Source organism: Enoplosus armatus, chromosome 5 (genome assembly GCF_043641665.1).
Source record: "Enoplosus armatus isolate fEnoArm2 chromosome 5, fEnoArm2.hap1, whole genome shotgun sequence".
In the NCBI taxonomy this organism is placed as follows: Eukaryota; Metazoa; Chordata; class Actinopteri; order Centrarchiformes; family Enoplosidae; genus Enoplosus; species Enoplosus armatus.
The window spans coordinates 18,333,831-18,359,008 of NC_092184.1; the positions used below are offsets into that span (position 1 = coordinate 18,333,831).

The window sequence follows — 25,178 nt, forward strand, 5'->3', positions numbered from 1 at the left end:
TTTTTGACAAGAAGACAAATGGATGATATTTTTTTGTTTCTTTCTTGGAATAAATCTGGTGAAAGGCTTCTTGGTTACTGTCTCTAAAAGTGCACAACACACCATATACTTTAGCTTCACCATACTCTAAAATAATACTTCACCATGAAAGTATACTTTGATGGTTGCCTTGAAAAAGATTAGGTGACTCTGCGACACTGATTCAGTCATCGCAGTGGCATCTCTGTTGATCCTGTTAGTCTATCCCTCATACTGACACTGTATAAACATGGCCAGATTAACACACTGGGGGCAGAAATCTACTACAGTTCACTACTGCCTCCTCCACGCCGTCAGCAATGAGCAGAATCTCCTCTCTCTACATTCTGCATGTGGTTGAAGTACAATTATCATAACTTGTTTGTACAGTATCTGAAGCTTTTATAAGGATGAGGCTCCAGTGAGGACATGCCCAAATTATATCTTGCCAAGAGCTCCTGAAACCAACCAACTGATTAAATTAAATCAAACTGAAATTTGTTTGGGAATATGCATCACTTAGGAAATTGACATGGGTCCTTTCATAGGCTCTGCAACTGATACGATGCCTAAAATGGTGCCTATTACCAAACGCATCTGGATTTAGTCAAATTACCCCAATTGAAATGTCACAAACCTTACAAGAAACAAAGCTCTCTATTCTGTTGAAAACATTCAATTTGGCATCCCAATTAAAATCTGACTGAAGGTATTCCAGTTGGTAAAAGAACCTAAATGTGGGAGTAATATTTGATTTATGAATTTGAGAAGACGGCGTTATACAAGTGCATATTACAGCAAAAAAAACACCAAATAATGCAGTCAAAACAGAACTTGTCCGGGGGCCATCTTATATTAAAAATACGAAAAGCTGAATAGCTAACATTTACATCCTCTTAAAAGCAAGTGACTCCCAAACATATAGTACCACCACAAAGTATTTATCTGCCAAGAGGTGCATCCACCTGGTCTGTTGTCTTTGTCTGACATCATTTCTGTACTTTGACTTGAGTAAAGATTTGAATGCAGGAATTTTACTTGTAATGGTGTATTTTTCATAGTAATATAATATAATAATATAAAATCTTTATCTGAAAAGTAACAAGTGGGTATAGCTGTTAAATGTGGAAGAGGGAAAAGTACAATAATTCCCTTTGATAACTATGTAGTTTGAAGTATAAGTAAGGTACAGGTATTCGTCATTATACTGTAGTATTTCTACTTTTACTAGTAAAGTAAGAAAAGTAGGCTACTTCTTCCACCACCGGAAAATACTCTGCTGTAGTACACAGCAAGTACAGACAGATAAGCATTGAATAAACGCTCTAATGTCCTCCCTGCTTAACTGAATGTAATATATGTGTGATAATCTATATTAATATAAAGTACAGGTGCAAGAAAAGTTGAGAACATTGTCCAAATTATTAATTTCTCGCGTGACTTGGAGTGCGTGAGCTCTGCGCAATGAGAACTGCAGGTAGTCCGCCATTGCTGTATGAAGAACTATCGGATTTGGCGTTTGGCTGTCAACAATAAACTTGCGGTGCCGGGACGCGGAGCTACGAGGTCGAGTGAAAGCTCGTCGGCTGCTCCATAAACCAGTAGTCACCCCTGTCCCTCCGTGGGGAATACGTTCATGTGAATACAGAGCCCACGGACGAGACAACCATGTCCAATCTCAGCAAAGGCGGCACCAAGAAGGACACCAAAATGAGGATACGGGCCTTTCCTGTAAGTACACACCGCAGTAGGTGCTCTGCCTGCCCGACAGACTGTGACTCGATCACCGTGGTCTGTGCTGCTGGCTACATGCTAGCAGGCTAACCAGCTGAGCAGCAGATATGACTTGCCTATCCGTAAACAAAGTGCAGTCGTTAAATGCCCAGTCGCCCCCACTCTTGGTTGGTTGGTTATGTGGCTACTCTTGTTATATTGCCAACTCAGGGGGAAGTTTAGTGAATCACTTTCATTGTCCCTAACGGTTTAGCTCACAACTCCCCAAACGTTAGCTAGCAGATAGGATCTGTCGACATAGCCGACGCTAACGGTAGCCCTGTCTCTTGACACTTGTTGTTTTGACTGCTTTTGGCTTTCTCTATCAAATGCACCGTGTCTCTGTGTCTGGGCTGTAAATTTGACTGACTTTTGTGCTCTGAAATGTCAGCTAGATTTCCAATTGTTTGCAAGAATAAGCAGCAACGCTCCTACAGCTGTAGATGGATGCTAACAAAAAACAAACTAGCTAACCCAACGTTAGTTCTGGGATTGCATTGATGGCTATATTAATGGTAGATTTCATTCTTGTTCACGCCGTTATTTCAGTGATAAAATTGTGATATAGACTTCCTCTCCTCGACTACCTGGCTCTTCTTTGTCTGCAAGTCATTGAAAGACCTAATTTATGAACTGACCTCATTTTGCATAAAATTCAATTCCAGCCTGTGTGTGACTGGCTGAGTGAGACTGCACACCATCCAGATACTTGTGTGGTTACTCCTCCATGAGTAATTTAGTAATTTCTAGTTGTGTGCTAGTGGCAGTGGCCACACAGCTACCTGTATTTATGTGAGCCTGTTGAATGTGGCCCAGTCCTAACAGACTTGCTGTTAGAGCAGCATCTTGACATGCATGTGTTTGGGCTTGTCTGCTGAGAAGGAGCACACACTGTTCCTGTTACACTATCTGTAACACATATGAAGTTTTCTTTGTCGGCCAACGTGTCTTCGGCTATTGGGACGGCCACAAGAATGCCTGAGGAGAACTGCTTAAGTTTAAAGATTTTTTATTATAATGATGCACCACAGCTTAGTACTATGCAGAACTACATGTTTTTTTTCGACTGTCTGTAGTAAATTTAAAATCCTGCTCCTGCATTTCTTATTAATTGGCGAAATCTTGACAAAGCAAATACATTTTACAACTACATTGCACAAACTGAAACTACCAGCTTTTAAATGGCATTTGAAAACTTAATCCCAGTAGGTTTCAGTGTGCAAATAAGTTGCAAATAAGGACTGTACAGTGTTGAACTTGAGCCTCATGCCACAATTAGAAATCTATTGGTTTGGCCGACACAACAATACAGAGCCCCAGTTGAGTAATCTCACAAAATATGCACATACAGAATTAAGTATGTAATACTATTTGACTGGCCTATATAATGTCAGGCCCTACTCATTGTTTTTCATTTTGCATCTTCCTCACAGAGCTGATGCTCTTAGTTAGCAGCAATGGAGGTTTCTCTGATAAAGATTCCTCTGATTGCAGGTTCCTTGTCTTTCTCAAGCACACTTTAGCAGGACATGGCAGAAATTGAACATCTGACCTTTTACCCTTTATGTGAAAGACTGCCTAACCACTATAATTATATGGTTGATTGGGGTTTAAGGAAGATGTCAAAAGTAAACAGAGAGAGAGAGGGTAAACAGGAAGACGTGATTTAACCTAATCAAGATGGACCAGCCTTACCACTGAAGTCAACATACCAGATATATCAAAATATCTCAGTATTTCTAAAGAAATTGAAATGTGCCTCTTGGCCCTCAACGCACTGCTTGAATAAAAAAAAAAAACCTCAGTGCTCATTACTGTGTATTAGCTTAATTGTCACCTTTCCGTTTTTAAATCAGAATAGAGGTGTATTATTACGTTAAAGCATAGTGATTTGTGACATTGAAGTTCAGTCTTCTTTGATAATATCTCCTGTTCATGGATTCAGAATGAGTTGGTAAAAGTGCTACTTGGGGCTGTTAAAGTAGCTGTCATGTCAGGACCTTTTTAATGTTAGGCTGCTTTTTTGCCCTGATTGATTCTTCCAGGTAGACCTTTGTTTCAGGCTTAGGCTTAGACCCTAACTCCACCCGTGGCTCAAATACCAACCCTGACCATCTATACATTAAAGCATATGTTCTGTGGAGATTCTTGAGGGCAATATACACAGCAGGGGAGGAAGTATCACCTTAGAATTTCAAATCAGGGCAAAAGGTCCTCTTCCCAGCATATGCTCTGTTATAATAAGTTCACAGATGTGTGAACAGACAGTCAGAGGACAGAGGAGTGTTTGGGGGTTTGGCAAAGCTGTCACCTCAGGTATAATACAATACCCAGTTAGTGGCTCATTCTCAATAGAAGAGTAAATAATTAAAGATTGCGAATTAAATATTGTAGACCTTTACCAAGCTTGTGGTTATGAATGGGGACCAATCAGACCATATGTTCTGCACCCCTTCCCCTGGCCCACATTTCCAATGGGTTAGGAGAATCATTAGAAAGAATCAGAGGACAGTTGATTTGCATCCGGGAGGCTTTATTTAGGAATACGATCCTTGGTTCAAAGTGTTAGTACAAATAATCATAGGTGATGGTCATCTTATTCAACTCATTACTGGCTACCTTTTGCAGATGACGATGGATGAGAAGTACGTCAACAATATTTGGGACCTTCTGAAGAATGCCATCCAGGAGATTCAGAGGAAGAACAACAGCGGCCTGAGCTTCGAGGAACTGTACAGGAACGCCTACACAATGGTGCTCCACAAACACGGAGAGAAGCTGTACACGGGCCTGCGGGAGGTCGTCACTGAACACCTTATCAACAAAGTAAGACTAACATAGATTGTAGGCATTTGCAAAACATTAGGTGTGTATATATTTTGGCAGGACCCGTTGGGATTACACAGATTTTGACATTCGTAGCAAGGTAATTACTCATGTAGTAAACACACTGGTAGCCTGATTCCTTAAACTCCTTTAAAATCCCTAAGTATTTTTGAAATTGCATGCAGTGCCTTCACATAAAATAAGGCTAATTTCCATGAAAATGTCCCTGTATCTTCAGCAAGCAAATGTGCTTCTTTCCTCAAAGGAAATTATAACACACAGAAAGGTGCACCTCCTAAGCTTGGTTAATTTTGCCAGACACTTAAAGTCAAGTGATGACTGAATTAAAACATGCTTTATGCCCCTATTTTCTGTTGTGTTTAAAGTACATTTGACTGCTATTTCACTTGAGTGTATAACAGATGATTATAGGTGTATCGCTGTCTGTAATGTAAGATAGTCTTGTGAAAATCTAAGACCAGATCTCGATTTAGAAATGCTTAAATTATAAGTTACTACAATGGTAAGTAGCTGATTGAATTATGGAGCTGAATGTTAGCTAGGCAGTGTGTTTTCAGTAGCCTACTTGGTGCTAAACACAATCTGTCATAGGTTTCATGTTAAGATTCATATTACTGCGTGGCCTGTGTGTCGTCCTTGAAAATCAAAGGTAACACCAGACAACTTGAGCTGTTTCCATTCATGAGCAGCCTTGTGAGGTTGAGTGAGTATTAAATGAAGTTAGAAAGCTGTGGGATACAGTGCCAAATGTTGTTACTCAAGTCTTGAGTAATGGGAGATTTGTAAAACTCTTTAAGGATCACTCAGACCTCCTTTTGACAGATTCTTCATTTCTGTGACTGGCTAAGAAGTGTGCAGGTTTGTGGATCCTTGAGTTGTAATTCTGCTCTGGGTTTTCAGGTGTATATTGCTCATCTGTCTGCTAGCCTTCCGTGAAACAAGTTTTTCTTCATGTGTCAAAGGAATGGCGCCTTGACAGAGCAAGATTTAGTTGATTTGTGTACGTGGAGAAATACATTGTAAGTGAAATGGTAGACGTGCCAAATGATTGTGAATTGGGTTATTCTCAGCAGTTTGTGTACAGGAAATTCCTAAAGGGACAACAATCCAATGTTGATCCTGTAACTATGAGATTCATTTGTTTTAAAATTCATGCTGACAAGTTAGTGAAGCCATCAGTGAATGTTTTTCCTAAGCTGTCCCTGATTTTTTGTTGCATATAATTAGTAACAAATTAAGTTTTTCCATGATATCTGTAGTGAATGCTTCTGTGCAGCTTACAGTGTGCAGATACCCAATCAGCAATATTTCAGTAGCCTGCTGTTGAATACCAGCCAGATGGGTTTACACCTTAATTAAATGCACATTCTCAACTTGGCAGGCTTTAGTAAATTAGCAGTGTCAACAAGCAACAGTTCAAAGAGAGATCTGACACCTGAGTGTGTTTTTATTATCTAATAATGATCCAGATATCACTTCCATTGAAAGACAGTAATTGTTTCCATGCAGCGTAATCTACGCATGGATCTAAGACACTTCAACCAGACGGAGGTATTGAAAACAACTTGATGAGATGAAAGATGATTTTCTTTTGCGTCTCAACTGTTGTTCAAGATATATTGTAAGTGTATTTCAATGCAACAGTCACTCTACTTCTCTGTTGGGTTTAATGCATTATCTTAGGTTTAATAATTGCTGCGATGAGAATATTGAAGATTTGGGGATGTGAAACGACTTTCAGCAGTGACACTGTTTTAGTTTACACTTGCAGCTCAATTTGCTGCTGAGCACTGACCAGGCCGCCAGGACAGCAGGTGCATTTTGAGGCCGAAATGAAAGAGGTGACCGATAAAAATGTCATATAGACAGCGGCTGAAGAAGAGCTAGCCTTCATGCATGTCAGGTCATCCAGTTTCTGAAAAACTTCTGGCCTTCATTTACTTCTAATGTTCATGCTCATGTTTTGACTACAGTTATTTACAGTGGTGCATCACATCCTTATAATATAAGTTTAGAATGAATGACATTCATTAAACAGTAGTTGAATAAATGTATATTACTTTTAAAAGTAAGCCATGAGTGTGCACAATGAGTCTTTGATTTAAAGGCCGATTCAGATTCATGGGTTTGCTTAACATTTGATCTAGTTGTGTATAAGAAGAAGCTGGTGAGTCTGTTGATCTGGTGCATTAGTAGGAGCAGAGGTGATAATTCATCATCTCTGTCCAGAAGGGGAGGTCGGTGTGCCCTTAAGAAACGTACTCTACAGAGACGTTAGTTTTACAGTGCTGAGTCACACTGCAGTGTGACTATTATCAAGCTGTTTTATGCCTGACGAGTAGAATTTTTTTTTAAAGAAACAGCAAAGAAGGATCACAATAAAAGACTGCATGAACAACAAATCTAAGTGTCAGCTTGATGCAGGAGCTTTTTTTCTCTTAAACAAGGAGTTTTTAAGTTTTTAGTCCTTGGTCAGGCACTGTGTTGTCACTAACACTGAACTGTTTGTCTCCCCCAAAGGTACGAGAAGATGTCCTCAACTCCCTAAACAATAACTTCCTCCAAACCCTAAATCAGGCCTGGAATGACCATCAAACAGCGATGGTGATGATCAGAGACATCCTGATGTATATGGTGAGTAGCTGATGTTTCCCAGGATTCCCATTGAGCACATTTACACAGCTTAATGTTATCACACATCAGTGAGGAGACCACAATATAAGGTGAGTTGTAAAAGTGATTATTGGGCATTATTTTAGAAGAACTTTGTGCTTCAGGTACTTCTTCATTCATGTATGCTGTGACTTAAGACATTTCAGGTACATGTGTAGATTTACATGCAGACAAACATTTATTGGCTGAGCAACAACAACATGATTACCACAGTAAAATAAGACTTTCGTGATTGTATCAGTAACTCTTAACATTGGTATAATGGCTTCTGATTCAGAAGAGTCCATGTTAGGGGCAACCAATCAAAAATGAGAACCTGCGACTGCGACCTGTGTTCAAACAAACTGAGGAGGCCTGCCTCACTTTCAGAGAGTGCTAACAGGTCTATGCAGGACTAAACTTATAGAGGGAAATACACTGGTCATTTTTGCATATATATCAACACAGAGGCATATATGTATTTGAAAATGAACCTGAAACTGTTGAATCATCACTGAAGAATGACGCACATCAGGTCTGCATTAGAAATGTCTCTGGGCAAAACAATTGATCTTAGCAGTATTTCAGTTTTTATGTCAATACATCAGTGCGATATATGAATATGTAGCTGAAGGCTGGGTCAGGACGTGATGCTGAAATTAAACTAGGAGCTGATATGAGGATGGATTTTATGCAGTTTAACAACACTTGAGCTCAAACCCACATTTAAGTACATGAAAGACATTTGGGGGAAACTGCATATGTTGTCCAAGACATTAATTCTCCTTTTTGTGTTCTTGTCCCGCAGGACCGGGTGTACGTACAGCAGAACAATGTAGAGAATGTCTACAACCTGGGTCTTATCATCTTTAGGGATCAGGTGGTTCGCTATGGCTGCATCAGAGACCACCTCCGACAGACCCTGCTGGACATGATCGCCCGCGAGAGGAAGGGGGAGGTGGTGGACAGGTAGCAAAAAAACACAGACAGGATTGATTGCATAACAGCCTAATCAATTGCCATTTAATTTTAATTTCAGTTGCACATAAATTGGGAAGAAAATGGAATTCACATCCTTCATATTGAGTCAAATAATCATCATCGTTTGTCACCAGAGGTGGACAGGATGCACCTGGCATAAACAATAAAAGAGCTGTCAAGTACATCTGCTACAATTAAACCTGCTGGGATGTTCATTGAAGCTGTCTGACATTTTAAAACATTGATTGTCCTGAGCCTCATTTGCTGTGGTGTGTGTTTTTTTTTTTTTTTTCGATGAATGAATAATTAAAAAGTTAGGTGGCAGGCATTGTAGAAGTGAAATGAGCACCCAGAAATGTTTTTGTTTGTTTGACATTGCACTCTTCTTTTGTATTGCTGATTGTGCCTTCAACATTCGGTCTGTTTCTCCTCCACCAGGGGAGCTATTAGAAATGCCTGCCAAATGTTAATGATCCTCGGGCTTGAAGGGAGATCTGTTTATGAAGAAGACTTTGAGGCACCGTTCTTAGAAATGTCTGCAGAATTCTTCCAGGTTTGTGAGAGAACGTCATTCCCCTTACTGTTCATTGTTTATCGTTTATTTGGATCCCTATTAGTTGTTACCTCGGCTACATCTTCCCTTTCTGGGGTCCATATAAATAAAATACAGATGATGTTTTGAACATACTGTAGGCCAGATAACTAAAATTGCAAAAGATGGAAAGGAGTTTGAGAAACATTTCTGCCATTTACCGCTCATAAGTGTTTCTTGTTTTCACTCAGATGGAGAGCCAAAAGTTCCTTGCAGAAAACAGTGCCAGTGTGTACATAAAGAAGGTGGAAGCCAGGATCAATGAGGAGATTGAGCGGGTGATGCACTGCTTGGACAAATCTACAGAGGAGCCTATTGTCAAGGTGGTGGAACGCGAGCTCATCTCCAAACACATGAAGACGATCGTAGAGATGGAGAACTCCGGCCTGGTCCACATGCTCAAAAATGGCAAGACAGACGGTAAGAGTGCTGCATTCTTGTGCTGCTTATGCTTCATGTCGTTAGCATTTGTAGTTGGTCATTTAGTACCCTTGTTACCACTGAAAATGAAATCCACACAAGCTCTGAAACTAAAGGGAAGCAGAAATCCCCAAAGCTCTTTAATAAACTGTGTAACTGTCACTTGCAAGAGATATATATTTTACTGGATCAGTAATGTAGTCACAGTGTTCCCCTTGCTCATGTCACAAACAATAACATAGGAATGTCGTTTTGATTGTCAGATTTATATGAAATTGGGACTGCAGTGTTGTAGCTTCATCACTGGATGATGGGTGCCTTCAGAAAATCACATTTGTAGGCTGCCTGCTGTTCGGCAGATCTCAGCTGCTCAGTCCTTTTCAGTTGGTAGAAATGGATTTCTAATATGTGTGCTTTTGTGCGTGTTCATGCGTATCCATCACAGATTTGGCGTGCATGTACAAGCTGTTCAGCAGGGTTCCCAATGGGCTGAAGACCATGTGTGAGTGTATGAGCTCATACCTGCGGGAGCAAGGCAAGGCCCTTGTGTCAGAGGAGGGAGAGGGAAAGAACCCTGTAGACTACATCCAGGTAAGAAGATCGGGTATCAGGAGACATTAGAGTCGCTCAGTCTTGTGAATCTTCTGGAACGTCTAAGATGAATCAATTAGTTTGCTGCTGCAAGAGTAGGACGAAGTTCTGATGGTGCACATGTTGAAGCACAGTGTAACCTTCTAACCACATATATTTTAGATGAATGAGAGAAAAAGACACTGGTCCTAACATCTAACCTTGTTAGACATCATGAAGTAATTTCTACTGGCTCGGCACACTCACACCATTGCGTGCCGAGCTTTGCCCAAAATGCTAATTTGTGGCCATAAACCACGATGGTCTCTGCCCTCAACTGCACTGTGTTGTTGCACTGCACTGAATAATATAAGATCATTCAGGCGACTAGAGAAAAGGCACTTTTTTGAAAGTCTCTTCACTCTTGAAGCTCCTGTATTAAGTCTCTGTGGTTTGCGGCTCCACACCTACGTTCCTGTTCTCATGCTCATCTAACCGACAGCAGACTGACTCTTTTCTGATGAGACTGGCTCTCCTGCTGTTGGAGCTGTAACTGCTGTGTTAAGCTACTGCTAATGCAAACTGCTGCTGTATTATCTCTATTCACCCCTGTCTCCCTGCCTCCTTCACGCAGGGTTTGCTGGACCTGAAGTCACGTTTCGACCGTTTCCTCCAGGAGTCCTTCAATAATGACCGGCTCTTCAAACAAACCATTGCAGGCGACTTTGAGTACTTCCTTAACCTCAACTCTCGCTCGCCTGAGTACCTCTCACTGTTCATTGATGACAAACTGAAGAAAGGAGTAAAAGGGGTGAGCCCTCTAATGGATCCATACTCTTATTTTAGGACACACGCCACAGATGATACCGCACTGGAAATCAAATGCAACCATTTTTCTTTTATGCCAAACCTTGTATCACCCAAACGAGCAATGCCGTTATTGATTTTATTATTTACAAATTAGGAAATATTCTAATCGTTTGGAATGTGTAACCTGTTGTGCTAGCTTGCTGTGTATCAATGGCAATAGGGAGTCCAGGAGGTTTATCAGATTATTGATGACCATCCTGTAACCTGAACCTTTTTTTGTTTGTTTTTTTGTCCAGTTGACAGAGCAGGAGGTGGAGTCTATACTGGACAAGGCCATGGTGCTCTTCCGCTTCATGCAGGAAAAGGATGTGTTTGAGAGGTACTACAAGCAGCACCTGGCCCGAAGGCTGCTCACAAACAAGAGCGTCTCTGACGACTCTGAGAAGAACATGATCTCAAAGCTCAAGGTCAGTGTGATATGGAGAAAATTAATTAGATTTCAATCAAGATTTTGGTTGAATAAAGAGAGCTAATACTAATGAGCTAATACTAAAAGGTGGTACTTAATTTGTAAAGAAACCTTGTGTGATCTTGTTAATGGGTATCTAAACCCCTATGGTATGCTTTATTCAATTATATTCACATTAAAAAGGAAGTTTATGATAGCGGAAACATATAGTAAGCAGGCCGTATCCACTGGCCACTGTGTTGACCACCATATGACTGTTGGTTTACCTTAAATAGCTTTTGATTAACTAAATGTGATCCTTCTTCTGGTCTTCGTTGCTCAGACTGAGTGCGGCTGTCAGTTCACCTCTAAACTGGAAGGCATGTTCCGCGATATGAGCATCTCCAACACCACCATGGATGAGTTTAGACAACATCTACAGACAACTGGGGTGAGGAGACGCTACACGCCACAACTCATCCTGTCAACATAATGAGCCCACTTGCTATCTAATCAGTACATGGCTGCTGACTGACTGAGCATTGCTGCGTTACATGAAAACAATTATGCACCTAACTATCCATATCTTGGAAATACACGATGCTAATTTCTGGCTTGAGCTGTGCTGTCACATGGCTTTTTGTCTCTGTCACTGTATCTGATTGTCACTGTGGTTTGCTGAAGCAAGTGTGAATAATGTTGAGCACATAGTAAATTAATATAATATTGAACTTGGGAGCATACAAAACATGAATCCCAATAATTATTTTTGTACGTTTTTGCTTATTCTATAGCTATAAAAAATTCAATATATTTTTTCCTAATTTATCTAAATTCATATTAATAACAAACTGACCTGTTTCAGATAAACAGCACATGTACCTAGCTTCTGTCAATGGTCTGTAGTCATTTTCTGCCTAATTAAGTCTTACATCAGCGTAGACAGAAATGTGATTGTACGTCTTGTGTTTTTTCTAACGTCAGGTGTCACTTGGAGGGGTAGATCTTACTGTGAGAGTCCTGACCACGGGATACTGGCCAACACAATCAGCAACACCCAAGTGCAACATCCCCCCTTCACCGCGACATGCATTTGAAGTCTTTAGAAGGTCAGTCAGTTGTACGCTTCAAGCACAGAATCAGAAGTTCATTTGCTTACATGTGTGAATGGTTTTATTACAGCAGCGTTGTTTTCAGTCCAGGGATTTCTGAAATGTTTCTCTGTGTGATCCAAAAGGAAGAGTCTTACTAAGCCACATTATGTTTTGTTACAATTGAGCAGAGCAGCAACCTTTTTTAGTTCCTGACCCATTCTTGAAGGTAAAAGCTTGTGTTTATTCCTAGATCAGATTATCAGATATGTGCTGTATTGTCAAGGTCTTCTCCTAGTGCCTGTTGCAGAAACTAACTCCTAAGTTAGATTATTTTTGATACATTGACTATTCTTAGATGTTAACCTATAGTGACTCTCCTCTCTGCTTGTAGGTTTTATCTTGGTAAGCACAGCGGCAGACAACTCACACTGCAGCACCATATGGGCTCTGCAGATCTAAACGCCACCTTCTACGGTCCCATCAAAAAGGTGTGTGCCACCTTAAAATGGAATATCAGCGCATCTCTAAAATACTACACGTTATGATTATGTGTTGCATTGATTTACAAACACATATATTTAAATCTATAATGTCATGTCAGGACAATGGGGAAAAAAACAAGTTGATAAAGTTTGTGTAGTTTCAGTTTTCCAAATTATTAGTGTTGTTGCCAAAGTTCAGGTCTTTGGCCACTCTGGAATTTTTTATTCAAAGAAATAAGTGTTTCTTTTATATAGTGTGTTTAAATAATATCTAATACTTTACTTTTAAATGTACTGCTAAAAACACTTTAATTAGCACTGGTAGACTGTCAAGTGGTTGTGACAACAAACAAGGAAATCTACTGTTTTGAGGACTTTCAGTAACAGAAAACATAACTTCTTGTGGAAGGGGATTCTGAATCATGTTCTTAGTTTCTGATCTTTCATCCCAACATGTCGACAGGAGGATGGGTCAGAGGTCGGAGTAGGAGGAGCCCAGGTTACCGGCTCCAACACCAGGAAGCACATTCTGCAGGTCTCCACCTTCCAAATGACCATCCTCATGCTTTTCAACAACAGAGAGAAGTCAACCTTTGAGGTACAGGATTGAATACTTCAAACTGCTACACAATGGTCCTCTTTATCACAAAAACAATAATCTGTTCCAAAAAAACACAATTATTGATTTGTCATGGCCCCTGAACTTGATTTCTCCACCCTATAGGAGATCCAGCAGGAGACAGACATCCCAGAGAGGGAGCTGGTGCGAGCACTGCAGTCTCTGGCCTGTGGGAAGCCCACTCAGAGAGTTCTCACCAAGGAGCCCAAGTCCAAGGAGATTGAGAATGGCCATGTGTTTACAGTCAATGACCAGTTTACCTCCAAACTGCATCGTGTCAAGATCCAGACTGGTAGGCAAAATCATCAAGTTTATATGATGTTTTCTTATATTTCTTACATTGTGTTTTATTTTGAATACCTGATTGTTGTAGATGTAGAACAGTTGCAGCACTGAACTGTAATGCAGCCTTGAATATTACAATAATGTCATGTCATATTATAATCTCATGGTATTCAGTAAACAATTAAATGTGTACAGCAGTAAATGTAACAAAACATCTGAAAATAGTGCCTTTCACCTCATCACAGTCAAATTAGTGAAAAGAACATGTGTATCCCTTAGTCACATGCATTTATTTTCCTTTGCGGCACCTAGTGGCTGCTAAACAGGGGGAGTCGGACCCGGAGAGGAAGGAGACACGACAGAAAGTAGACGATGACAGGAAGCATGAGATCGAAGCTGCCATTGTTCGCATCATGAAGTCCAGGAAGAAGATGCAGCACAACGTCCTAGTAGCAGAGGTCAGTCAGTTTGAATAGCTTCTATGATTTTAAAGGAAAACTGCACTTATTATATATAATATAAACTATATATAGTTTAGGTAGTTTATTATAGTTTTTCTTAACCTCCTAAGACCCAAGCTCTATCTTAATTTCTCTTTGCTATTTGGGCTTATTGGGACCTGATAAGTATAAAAACTAAGCATCATCTGTTGACATGATGTGGTTCCGCATATGGGGACAATTTTGAATTTCCATATATGCAGAATTAAGTATTATGGTATAAACCAAAATGTGATGTCCACGCATGTGGATGCCAGGTCTTAGGAGGTTAAGGGTGCATTCGGATCACATTAGCATATTGTCTTCCCTTAAGAAATCCCTTTAGTGGGGATTTTTGAGACGCACAAGAAGTGAGCCCTTCTGGTTCTCAGAAAAGGAACAAGGGGCAAAGCTGAAGTTGAAATTGAAATATGACACCACCACCACCACACACTCACACACACACACACACACACACACACACATACATCCATATATATTTAAAGGGAGTCTTGCATAATAAACTTTAGCAAAATAAATCCATAAAAAGTTCCAACACATTTTCTTTTGACCACAACCTGACCACAGTATTGGACAGTGTAGTGTTGCAAGATGTAAAACGAGGGTATGATAATGGTGATTAAGATGAGAATGATGATGATGATTGGATAAAAACATGTGGATTGTGATGTACTGATTACTGTGTTTGGTGTCTCCGCAGGTCACGCAGCAGTTGCGAGCACGATTCCTCCCTAGTCCTGTAGTCATCAAGAAGCGCATTGAAGGACTCATTGAGAGGGAATATTTGGCACGAACACCGGAGGACCGCAAAGTGTACACTTATGTAGCATAAAACAAGTGAATTCAATGAAAGCTAACATCAAGTTGAGAGAAACTGAGAGCCTTGTTTTTTTTTGTGGACTGCTATGCGTTTGAAAGAACTTGGAAGTGCTTTCATCATTGATTCTGGGAAACACTGGGAAGCTTAACTTTTCTTCCACAAAATGTGTAAAAAAAAGAAAAAAAGGAAAAAAAAGAAAAAAGAAAACCATGCAAAAGATGGGGAAGATTTCTAGCAATATTAGATTTCTTCTGATGAGAAAAATGAAAGAAGGGGATCTAGTTTTGTACAAAATCATGTTTCTTGTGGCCTTTGGAGAGAATTGGGTGAGCCTGTTTGCCAATTAACTACGTGCTATCGAGAGCGAGCGTAAAAAACACTTTAAAGCAAACGCGTGGCTACATGGAGACCAAGAAAACATTTGAATTCACTCCCCTGTTTTAAATGTTGATGTCAATGTGTTATGTTTGTTTTTTGTGGCACAGTGATGGCTGTACAGGTTGACAGACACTCTTGGCCTTTTTCCTCCCAGAGGATTTTAAATTTAAAGAAGAGGACAAAGTGTTAACTGGTACAGACCTGGTTTACTACAGCAGTAAAATACATCTTGAGTACTTGAGAAACTATGAAGAGTGCTTAATTTATGTTGCAAATGTGTCTGTTTTTTGAGGTTGTTTTAATGTCTATGAATTAAGTGCACCTCACACAGCTGAAATATTTAATGCCATTTTCAATATTTTAGCCAGGTCTGTACTAGTGGTTAGAGAGATCAAGAGCTGTAGCTTCACAGCATGCTTTTATCTAATGGATCAATCGGGGGAATAAGACACATAAAAGCTCCATAAATGATGTTTGGTCTCTCATGACACATTTTTCACTTCAGGCCTGCTGTATGATCGGCCGATAAATTTATCTCCTCTCTTTGAATGGAAGGTTTCCTTGTGGTGCAGCTTTCAAAGAGGACTTTTTTTTTTTCCATTCTCGACTGCATTTTGAACGGGAGGAACCAGTCTAGCACCGATGTTCTAATGTGTACAAATTGTAAAATAATTATTGTACTCACTGCGAAGGTGGATTGTACAGGGCCTTGTTTTCATCATATTAAATGTAGAATAAAAAATGAAGGGATGGGATTTCTTTTTTTTTTTTTTTTTTAACATCTTTCATGAGAAGGCCTCGGCAAACGTCAGAAATACTTGCCTCTCTAACCATAATTAAAGCTTAATGTGAATGGTAAGCCACAGTCAAAATCCCTGTGTTCACAAGAGGAACTTCGCAGGCATCTGAAGTACATTGTTTACTACAGTATTATGAGATTTAATTATAGCTTTTTTTCTTTCCATCTTAATCTTCATAGGAAAATTCACTCTTAAAATGTTCAGTTTTGTTGAATCCACACCTCTCTAAAACAGTTTCAACTGTATAGTTTGTGTTGCTGTTGAATCTTTTTGTGTTAAGGTGTTTCTAATATTTACCTTCTGATGTAAAAACAACACAAACTACAGCCTTCAAAATGACCATAAAGTTGAATCAACACCTTTTAACAGTTTCAACAAAAACTAAACATTGTAATCTTCATGAAAACAAAGCCCCAAAGTGTTTGATGTTAAATACAAAAATAAGACCTAATATAATCATATAAATATTTGGACAAATGATGTAATATAACCATGAAACTGTTACATAATCCAACACATTTTTAAAACTCAGCTCGTTCATTATGAAATGTCATTTTTTTCCTGCTGCTTTTCATTTTATTTCAGGTCATTTTTATTCCATAACAGCAATTTCTATTATTGGGGGGAAAAGTGAATTTAAAAATAGATTTTCAATATTTCAAATAAAAACTGCTCGAATTAAATAAAAATGACTTTTTGCGAAAAGAAGCAGAATTAAACATTTTATCAGAATGAGCTTTAAACATTTATCGGATTATTTCACAATGTCATGGTTAAATTACATACTATATATATATGTATATATTTATGTGTCTATTAATTTCATGGTTTGTTTATTTGTTTAATATTGAACACTTTGAGTCTCCAAACATGACAGTAGGATGTATTGCAGGGCTGTTGTATGAGACTGCATCAGTTGTTGCTGAGTATACACATAAACTGTGCGGATGTAACTTATTTCTTTGCACAGGTTAGAGAGTTTTATGAGCTTTTCACTTCACATTACTTGGAAATCAATGGTCCTGCTCCAGAAGCGAGCTGTTCGGGAGTGTAATGCTCTTAACAAGGTCTTAACAAACAATGTCTTTAATTTTCAGGGTTTAGAGCCTTCCCCTCCATACCTCCCCTGCACGTTTAAATCTGTCCAGCCCGTCTGGACTGTCTCCTTTGTCCTCTCATATTGTTAGACGCATGCCATCTGCTCCGTGTTATTATAGGCGGCTTTAGCTTTAAAGCAGCACAACTTCTGCTGTTCCCTTTCGCCCAGACTTTAGTCTCCGTAACTTCCTAAACATAGTCCAGCATGCATTTCTTCTCAACTTGAAGGAGGGCGCCTCCAGTTTGAGTTTTTTCTCCCAAACTTATTCAGAGCCTATATTTTAACATAACGGTATATGGTTGCCTGGTGACGTCAGCGTCCCAGCAAGAGTCCCATTTTTTCTTTTTCTTTTTTTTTGTGAAGCAGTCTGTGGAAAAGAAATCAACCAGGATGCTTTTCACTCCCAGTCCGGACTGCTGCAAACACGGCTCAAACTCTCTGTGCAGGAGGCTCGACCCGATGTGAAAGGTGTACCGGGATATGTTCCGAAGAGCGGCGGTGTTGAAGAGAGCCAACGATGAAAACGTGGACTCCGGAGCTGAAACTGCCGAGTGAGTCAACTGTTGTCTCAGCGTTAGCTAGCTCCGGGCTAACGTTAGCTAGCCAACTTCGCCTTTTCAGCCGTAGCCACAATGGAAATGAATTTTGTCCAAGACAGTAAAGTGTGAAGGTGCTGATATTTCAAACCAGCAACTTAACTGTTGTTTCAACCGCTTAGCATTTTTACTATATGTTTTTGTAGGTGCTGTAGTCTTTATGGTTCTTTCTCAGAAATTGCCTTTTTAAGCTTATGTTAGCTAACAACAGATACTGTGTTGTCATGGTGACCAAAGCGAAGGGGCAGGTTTCCAAACCAACCGCCACAAGATGGAGACAGATTTTTGTCTTTCCTCCAGCCACTCTAAACTTAAAAAAAAAAGTGTTTGTGAAGTAATCACTCATGTGCTTTTTGTTTTGTGTCTTGTTCAGATCTGACTGCAGCAGGATGTCATCATCTGGCAGTAAGTATTCCTTCACTCATACACAAGTTTGATAAGCACCTCTTACATTTAGAATTGTACTTTCATAAAGTTAGGCGACTCACAAGAGACTAAAATGATTAAATGATTAAAATGAGCTGAATGAGTCAAGCTCCAAAAACCTCAAATCCTAAACTTCCCATAATGCAATCTGTTAGTTATTTAGACCATCCTTGCCTTTTAAACTCCATGCCAACAATGTGTGATAAAGTCCCCAAAGTGAGGATACCCTGATAACATCATCAAGATTCATCTTCTTAAGGGACGGTCACATCAACCTTCTGCTCAACAAAATTGTCCCACTTTCAGCCCAGAAAAAGTGTGTGATGTAATTACTAAATGTTATGCAGAGAAATCACTGGTAACAATCAAGAAGAAGAGCGAGGCTACACTTAGTAGTCTAGTAGTGGTGATGAAACAGGTGATGAGGCACGATATAATGCTCCTAACACAGTGCATCAGTGTTTGTTTTGGCCGACTGGTCAAAGTTGAACAAAGGTAAACTCTTCAGAGCCAGCAGGAGATCGCACTAAAACACAAAGCGCTTTCTTGAATTTGTCTGTTGTAATGTGACTATACCTTTCCAAAGAAGCCAAAAAAGACATTACACAACTTTTGACAAGCGAGTCATACTCTCCATGACAAGGAAACTGATCTTGATGTGTAGAATCGGCAGAATATTCCTTCAACTAACTAGACATTTGGCTTCTTCTAAAACTTCTGTGCTGCCTGGTTTTAACATTTAGTTGTTTGCACCTGTCTAAAATATCTTTGTACACTTACGTGGATTGTGTGTGTGTAACCCCAGTTGAGATCATGACCAGTCGGGTCAGGCAGCAGCAGCAGCAGCAGCTCCTGCTAATGAACTTACATCTGCTGGCCAACCCTGGAGACTCCCTGCTGCTGCAGCACACCCTGGATCGCCTCCTCCGCTGGCTCTGCCCAACGCTCCGCATCTTTCATGTGTCAGAGAGGGCCTCCCCATTCAGAAGTTACACCGGCCTCTGTCCTGTGGCAGGTAAGGATCCTTATTTTGTGGTCTTGCATTTTTTTATATGTACTTCCTGTTATACAGCCGGGTCTCAGGTATTTCTTTGGTAGAGATGCAAAACCCTGTTGTGCCCCATGATTTAACCTCATTGCACATTCTCTAGGTATATTTTTCTCTGTAAAGAGGAAAATAATCATTTCTACATGTGAGAACAAATGTTTACAGAAATTTAAATCATTTTAACTTTCCGTTCATGTCAACTACCCCCTGAAATGTTGTACTCTTAACTACATTTATCCTGTATATGTTGTAAACATGCTGTCCCACAACAAGCTTCTCTAGCTAGAATTGCATCTGTTCTTATTTAAGGTTGATTGAGAATAAATCTTTGCCAAAAAAAAACGTTTCAGGCTACCCTTCTCTGGCCATCACCTTCTTCCTCCATGAGGCATATGGAGAAGAGCGAATCCTCAAAGTGCTGGACTTCTTTCAGCGTCCACCCTGGCAGTACCACCACACTGAGAGCTGCGGCAACCAAACTGGAGGGATCCACATTACCTCCAGCAGCAACCCCGGCAATGCCCTGATGCGGCCCTACCTCCTCCCAAGCAGAGACTTCTATAGTTTGGGTGCTGGGATGCCTGTGTGGGGGGTTCGACCGGTGCACTGTGGAGGAGAAATACTGCGTGTGACGCTTTACAGTGGCTATGACAACTATGAGGATGCTGTGCGGCTCTATGAGACAGTGCTGCAGCGACAGGCAGAGGAGCAGAAGACTGGCTTCTGCTGGTTCACTCTCCACACAGGTACGTCTTTGAAGTGTTGCCCTTTGATTTTTGCAGTGTTCATATTCTATAAGTCTAGTTTTAAGGCTATCTATTTGATTACTCCACAGAATATTTTTGCATCTGGTGACATTATCTTAACAACAACAAATTATCTGCAATATTCAAAAGATCAGTTGTATTTTGGAAGAAATTCTCAAAACAAATGAAAGTCACTCTTTTTTTACAAAAGTTATTAAAAAGTTTTTAATATCCCTCAACACATTCCCTTTTGCTCTGCTGTATTTCCATCTGTTGCTGATCTTCTCTCCCCACACAGAGCCCGGGCTGTGTCTGCAGCTGGCTTTAAAACAGTTGTCACCAGGGGTTCGGGTGGAGCCATGCAGCTCTGCCGTGCTGCAGTTTAGTGTGGAAGAAATTGGCCAGCTAGTCCCTCTGTTGCCCAACCCCTGTACCCCCATCAGCACTACACGCTGGCAGACAGAAGACCTGGATGGCAACAAGGTTCTCTTCCAGGTAACAGCAGCTTAAAATATACCTAATTTCCTCTATTTTATCCTGTCATCAAAAAGTTTGATGAAAAAGTTTCAAATGTTTCAAAAATGTGCACATGCTTCATGTTGTGGACATGATTGTTCAGCTCATGCTTTTATATGTCTTACTTGCAGCGTAATGACTGATGTTGTGTGTCTTTCAGCCTGCCCCACTCTCTGTTTAACATGTTTTACCATTGTAAATGGAGAAAAGGCTTCTCCTTGATTTATGGCAGGTTAAATCATGAGGTTTGTCATACATCAGTGGTTGCGTCAGTCTGAAGCAGCCCTACATTAACTATAAACACACAGCAGTCTGCTGGAAGCTTTACTCTATAATTATCTCACAGCATACAGAGTCCAACGAACAGGATCTTTGTTCATTGTCCTGCTAAAATGTTATTTGTAGAACATGACATTTTGTACTCGGTATGTAGCTGGCCATAGAGCTACATACAAAGTTTGCTTTGGAGGGAAAGCAGCAATTGTTTGTTGCCTTTCAGTTTTATGTTAATCTTTCATGTTATGTTTGACAAACTGATGATGATTTAACGTGGAATAAATCAAGGAGAAGCTTTAATTCCATTCACAATTATTATTTAATTACACACTAAACAAAGAGACCTAAACATTAAAAAAGACACACATCAGTTATTGTGCTGCATATAAAACATGATTTTCATTATGAAAATCATGTTTTGTTGTTTTGTAACCAGATGTTGTCCAAATACATAGAGCACACAGTTTAAATATAATTGAAACAGATGTTGTATTATTTTTTGCTTCATGATGAGAAATAATAGAACATCTGTTTAGATGTATGTAGAAATAGAGAAATAATACTTTTTGTCCTAATACTTTTTGAAGCGAAAGTATTACAAGATCATTGTGAGGAGCTCAGTTTGACTGAATTTTTAATGTGAACCAACTCAGGCACATTGTTATTTTAGAGGATTTCAAATTAGATTTATTTGTCCAAATATAGTTATATTCCTAATGATATGTGAGTGGCTGCTTTTCTTCCCTTGTGTCACAAATCTTATCGATTGGTGCAGGTGTCACTTCACAGATTTACGTTTTTAATAATGACACATTACACAACCCTGAAGAGAAATAACCCAACAAAATCAAACAGGTTTTAAACAAATCTTGTCAAAGGCCAGAGGTCTTTCTTCACCCTGTTCACACCACAGAATAATCAGTGTCGACTGTTTGCGTTAGATGTCCATCATTAGCTCAGAATAAACAAATCTTTCAATGCTTTCAACTGGTGTTAAAATCATCTATTATGACCAACCAACAACACAGTTTATGTCATTCTTCTTGTGGTAATGAAATAAAAAAGTCATGTGGCTGCGGTCTTTCACAGACCCAACTCAAAGCTGTCACTGTAGCCATATGTCAGATGCGTGTATGTTAATTCTGTCAAAGTTACTTAACTTGCTTAAATCTCTCTAGTCCTGGTGTAAACCATAATCCCTGTCCTCCTGTCTTTCTGCACTGCAGGTGAAAACCCCAACTCAACCTCAGCGACCTCTGACCTGTGCTTTCCCCCTGACCTGCCCCAGCGTGTCCCCTCGAGGAATGCAGCTCAGGAGCTCAGGACAGTCGCCCTGCAGCCTCACAACGCCTCTGCCATGGCAAACTCACAGGCAAGGTAAGTACACAGAAGTGAAAACTGTTAAGATGCTGTACTCTGCTGCATCCTCAGTGTGTTAAATCACGAGGAGCTGGAGGGAAGAGGCAGCAGGAGATGACACTCTACTGGTAGTGAGACAGTCTCTAAATTACAAGAACCCAAATGCCAAATAGAGTGATTTGACTCAACTCGTGATGGTATTATTTTTTATTTTCCCCACCGCTCACTGTGTTTATTATGATCGTTTTTATGCGGGAGGCTTACTGTAATCAAAACCATCATAATGAATCAGAGACATGGAAAGTTTGCCAAGCAAGTGTGAAGTCTTAAACATATCCTGTGGAGTTTTTAATCTCTAGTATGGAACTTTTTTTTTTTTAACGAGTGGGTCACCGTTGTGTTTGTCTCATGTCTCATGAGGACGCAGGTGACGTGATACACATTCCTGCCAACGCTTACACTATTCCACTGATCTGCCGACAAAGGCAGGGAAGAAGAAGAAGAAGACCACTAGCTAGTGAACATGGATTTAACAATGCAGGATTTAAAATACTTAAAAAAAATGGCTTTGCAAATGTTTGATGAGGAAGAAGATGCACTCGACACGATTGTTAGACCTCAAGGATACACACTGATGAACCCTTTTTAGCTCATGATGCTGTCAACTTCTTTATTTTATTTGAGAAAATTATAACTCAGTATTGGAAATCAAAAGCATTAAAGGACATCCATGGTGATATGTTTACAACTAATCTCTTATTTTTTGATAAAAAATAAATTAAGAAATTATGAAAGGCCAAGGTTATGAAAGTCTTTTCTACACAGAAATCACACTGAGCCTTTCATAACTTGTAACATTTGCGTTACGAGTTATGAGTATAATAGCAAAGGTTTCTAATTGCCCACTTTTGTGACTCTGCTTGATGTGTCTTGGTTGTCGATAGGCCACAGGCGCAGTGACCCTGTCCTGGAGAAGCTTCATGGAGGAGGTGGGGGAGCAGAGAGCCTGGGATCGGGAAGCTGCTGCAGCACCCCTCCGGGCAGCTCCTGTTACTCATCCCAGCGCAGCAGCCCTGCACTGACCTCAACCACCAATCACCCTGACTCTCCTCTGCGCCCCTCCATCACCCGTTCGCTCTCCCACCTCCTTCTGGAAGAGGACGAGGAGGAGCCAGAGACCAACGTAGACACAGGAGTCCCCATCTCACCTCGCTCTGACACAGCAGTCAAAACAATTGCTCGCTCTTCCTCCATGGACCTTTTCATGACTCTCCGCTCTGAGAGACCGGCAGCTGTTGGGGCTTCAGCTGGCGAGGGTCTGGCCAAGGAGCTGATTGAATGTCTGCCACGCACACACATACATCCTCAGGGCCCCTCCAAGACATGGGGTTCGCCTGGTTGTACAGATGCATCCAGGAAGGGCTGTGGCGGCAGGACTGTGGCAGCAGGACAAAGCCCCTCCAAAGGGCCCATGGTGAAAAACAGGACTACTGCTGAGCTGCTTTCAGCGCGAGCAAACAACGAGGAGCCAGTCAATGAGTTCTTCATCTAAAGTCCTGCCACTACGCCACATCCTGGGATAATAATCACAGTCCAATTAAAAAGATAGAGAGGTTGGACAACATGAGAAACCCTTTAAAGAGGATCTGAAGTCATGCAGGAGTACTGAGCTGTGTAGTCAGACTAAAGAGCAGTGCTCTGGAATACAGAAGAAACCAAAGTTCATATGCAGGAGACACTTTCCACTCAGAAGTGAATTGGTGGTCCACAGTACACAGTAATGGCATAGTTGTCCAAATCCTACTCTAACAGACCTGCCAAGAGAGTGGTACAAGGTCAGTGATATTTTAGGGCAGTGCAGGTAATAATAATTTTGTTGAATGTTTAAATAACTTTTATATTTAGATCAAACTAATGATTTGTGCAGCTATTGTGCTAAAACGTAGCCCTGTGAATAGTAAAACATGAAGGAAATGCTCTGTATTAAGTATTTTTCAGGGTACTAGTGCCAGTCTAGGTGTCTGTATAATTGCTCAGCTAGGCAAGCTAATGTTTTATTTTTTGATTGCCTTTGAAAGAGATGAAGATGATCTCAGCATGAAGGCGCTCTTTGATGTCGCTGTTGATCGTGATTAGAAATCTGATTGCGCTCCACGGTGCAGCACTGTCAGTCTGTTCTGAATCCTTTACATAGTAAAAGTACGGTCTAGTGACTTTTGATTAAGTTTGTTTAAATGCACTTGAAATGATCCTTGCTTCCAGTATTTGTTGTGTTAAAATGTGTAAGTGGTGGACTAGACCGGGCCAATGTACTGTATTGAAGAGGATTGAACTTTCTCACATAATATTTTTCCTCAGATAGCCTTGAGTTAACAGGATGTTCTAAATAACTACTTAAAGAGAACATTTGGACTTGTGTGTAATATATATTTTTTAATAATAATGTAACCATTAGTATGTAGGGTGTCTCAAACAACCCAAATGTGTCCTGACACCTCAGAAATGTTCATTACTCTTAAGGCCTCAGTAAGCTGAGGGATCAGCAGACGGATTAACTTAAGTGAAAACTTAACAAGTACATCATATATTGGACTGATCAGTTACTGAACAGATGGTAATCAAACCCACAACATTGTGGCACAGTAGTCTGATACAAGATACTATTGTATTATGTGAGGAAAATCCTATGCATTCAACACTGATTACTTTACATCTTTTCCTGTTGACTAAAACTGTCAATTGTGGCCAAGGACCCTTCTGAATTTAACCCACTAAAAGATAAACCTGAGTCTGGTATTCACTTCACATGTCATTTAAGGTTATAGTGTATGAGCTGCTCACTGGTCGACAGGACACTGTGGGTGTGCAGGGCAGCTCGGAGGTGTGAAAGTGTTCACCTGTCGACTGTAAATGGGCATTAATGGGGGAAAAAAGCAAGCATGCTCAGTCAGAGAGCGTCAACTGTGAGGCTCAATAGTGTCTAACCTGTTCAGTGATGCAGAGAAATGTCTTCAGGCTTAGTA

At 40.3% G+C, this 25,178-nt stretch overlaps 2 protein-coding genes across 4 annotated transcripts; both read left to right on the plus strand.

The window, feature by feature from the left end:
• Positions 1-1,514: 1,514 nt before the first annotated feature.
• On the plus strand, positions 1,515-16,044 carry cul3b (cullin 3b). 3 transcript variants are annotated; one of them, XM_070905318.1, is made up of 16 exons: positions 1,515-1,749; positions 4,420-4,617; positions 7,159-7,272; positions 8,099-8,259; positions 8,710-8,824; positions 9,055-9,283; positions 9,729-9,874; positions 10,488-10,664; positions 10,960-11,130; positions 11,455-11,562; positions 12,096-12,220; positions 12,597-12,693; positions 13,151-13,285; positions 13,412-13,598; positions 13,904-14,049; positions 14,792-16,044. In XM_070905318.1, exons 1-16 carry the CDS (start codon positions 1,687-1,689, stop codon positions 14,921-14,923), a joined length of 2,304 nt encoding a protein of 767 aa, XP_070761419.1. In that variant the 5' UTR covers positions 1,515-1,686; the 3' UTR covers positions 14,924-16,044. The 3 variants fall into 3 exon arrangements, with proteins under 3 accessions (XP_070761419.1, XP_070761420.1, XP_070761418.1); XM_070905317.1 differs by having other exon boundaries at positions 1,634-1,749; positions 13,154-13,285; XM_070905319.1 differs by lacking the exon at positions 4,420-4,617.
• Positions 16,045-17,668: 1,624 nt separating this feature from the next.
• Positions 17,669-23,707, plus strand: LOC139285863 (protein FAM124B). The gene is made up of 7 exons (XM_070906535.1): positions 17,669-17,739; positions 18,158-18,189; positions 19,016-19,225; positions 19,609-20,004; positions 20,303-20,499; positions 22,023-22,173; positions 23,100-23,707. Exons 1-7 carry the CDS (start codon positions 17,669-17,671, stop codon positions 23,705-23,707), a joined length of 1,665 nt encoding a protein of 554 aa, XP_070762636.1.
• The last annotated feature ends 1,471 nt before the right edge of the window (positions 23,708-25,178 follow it).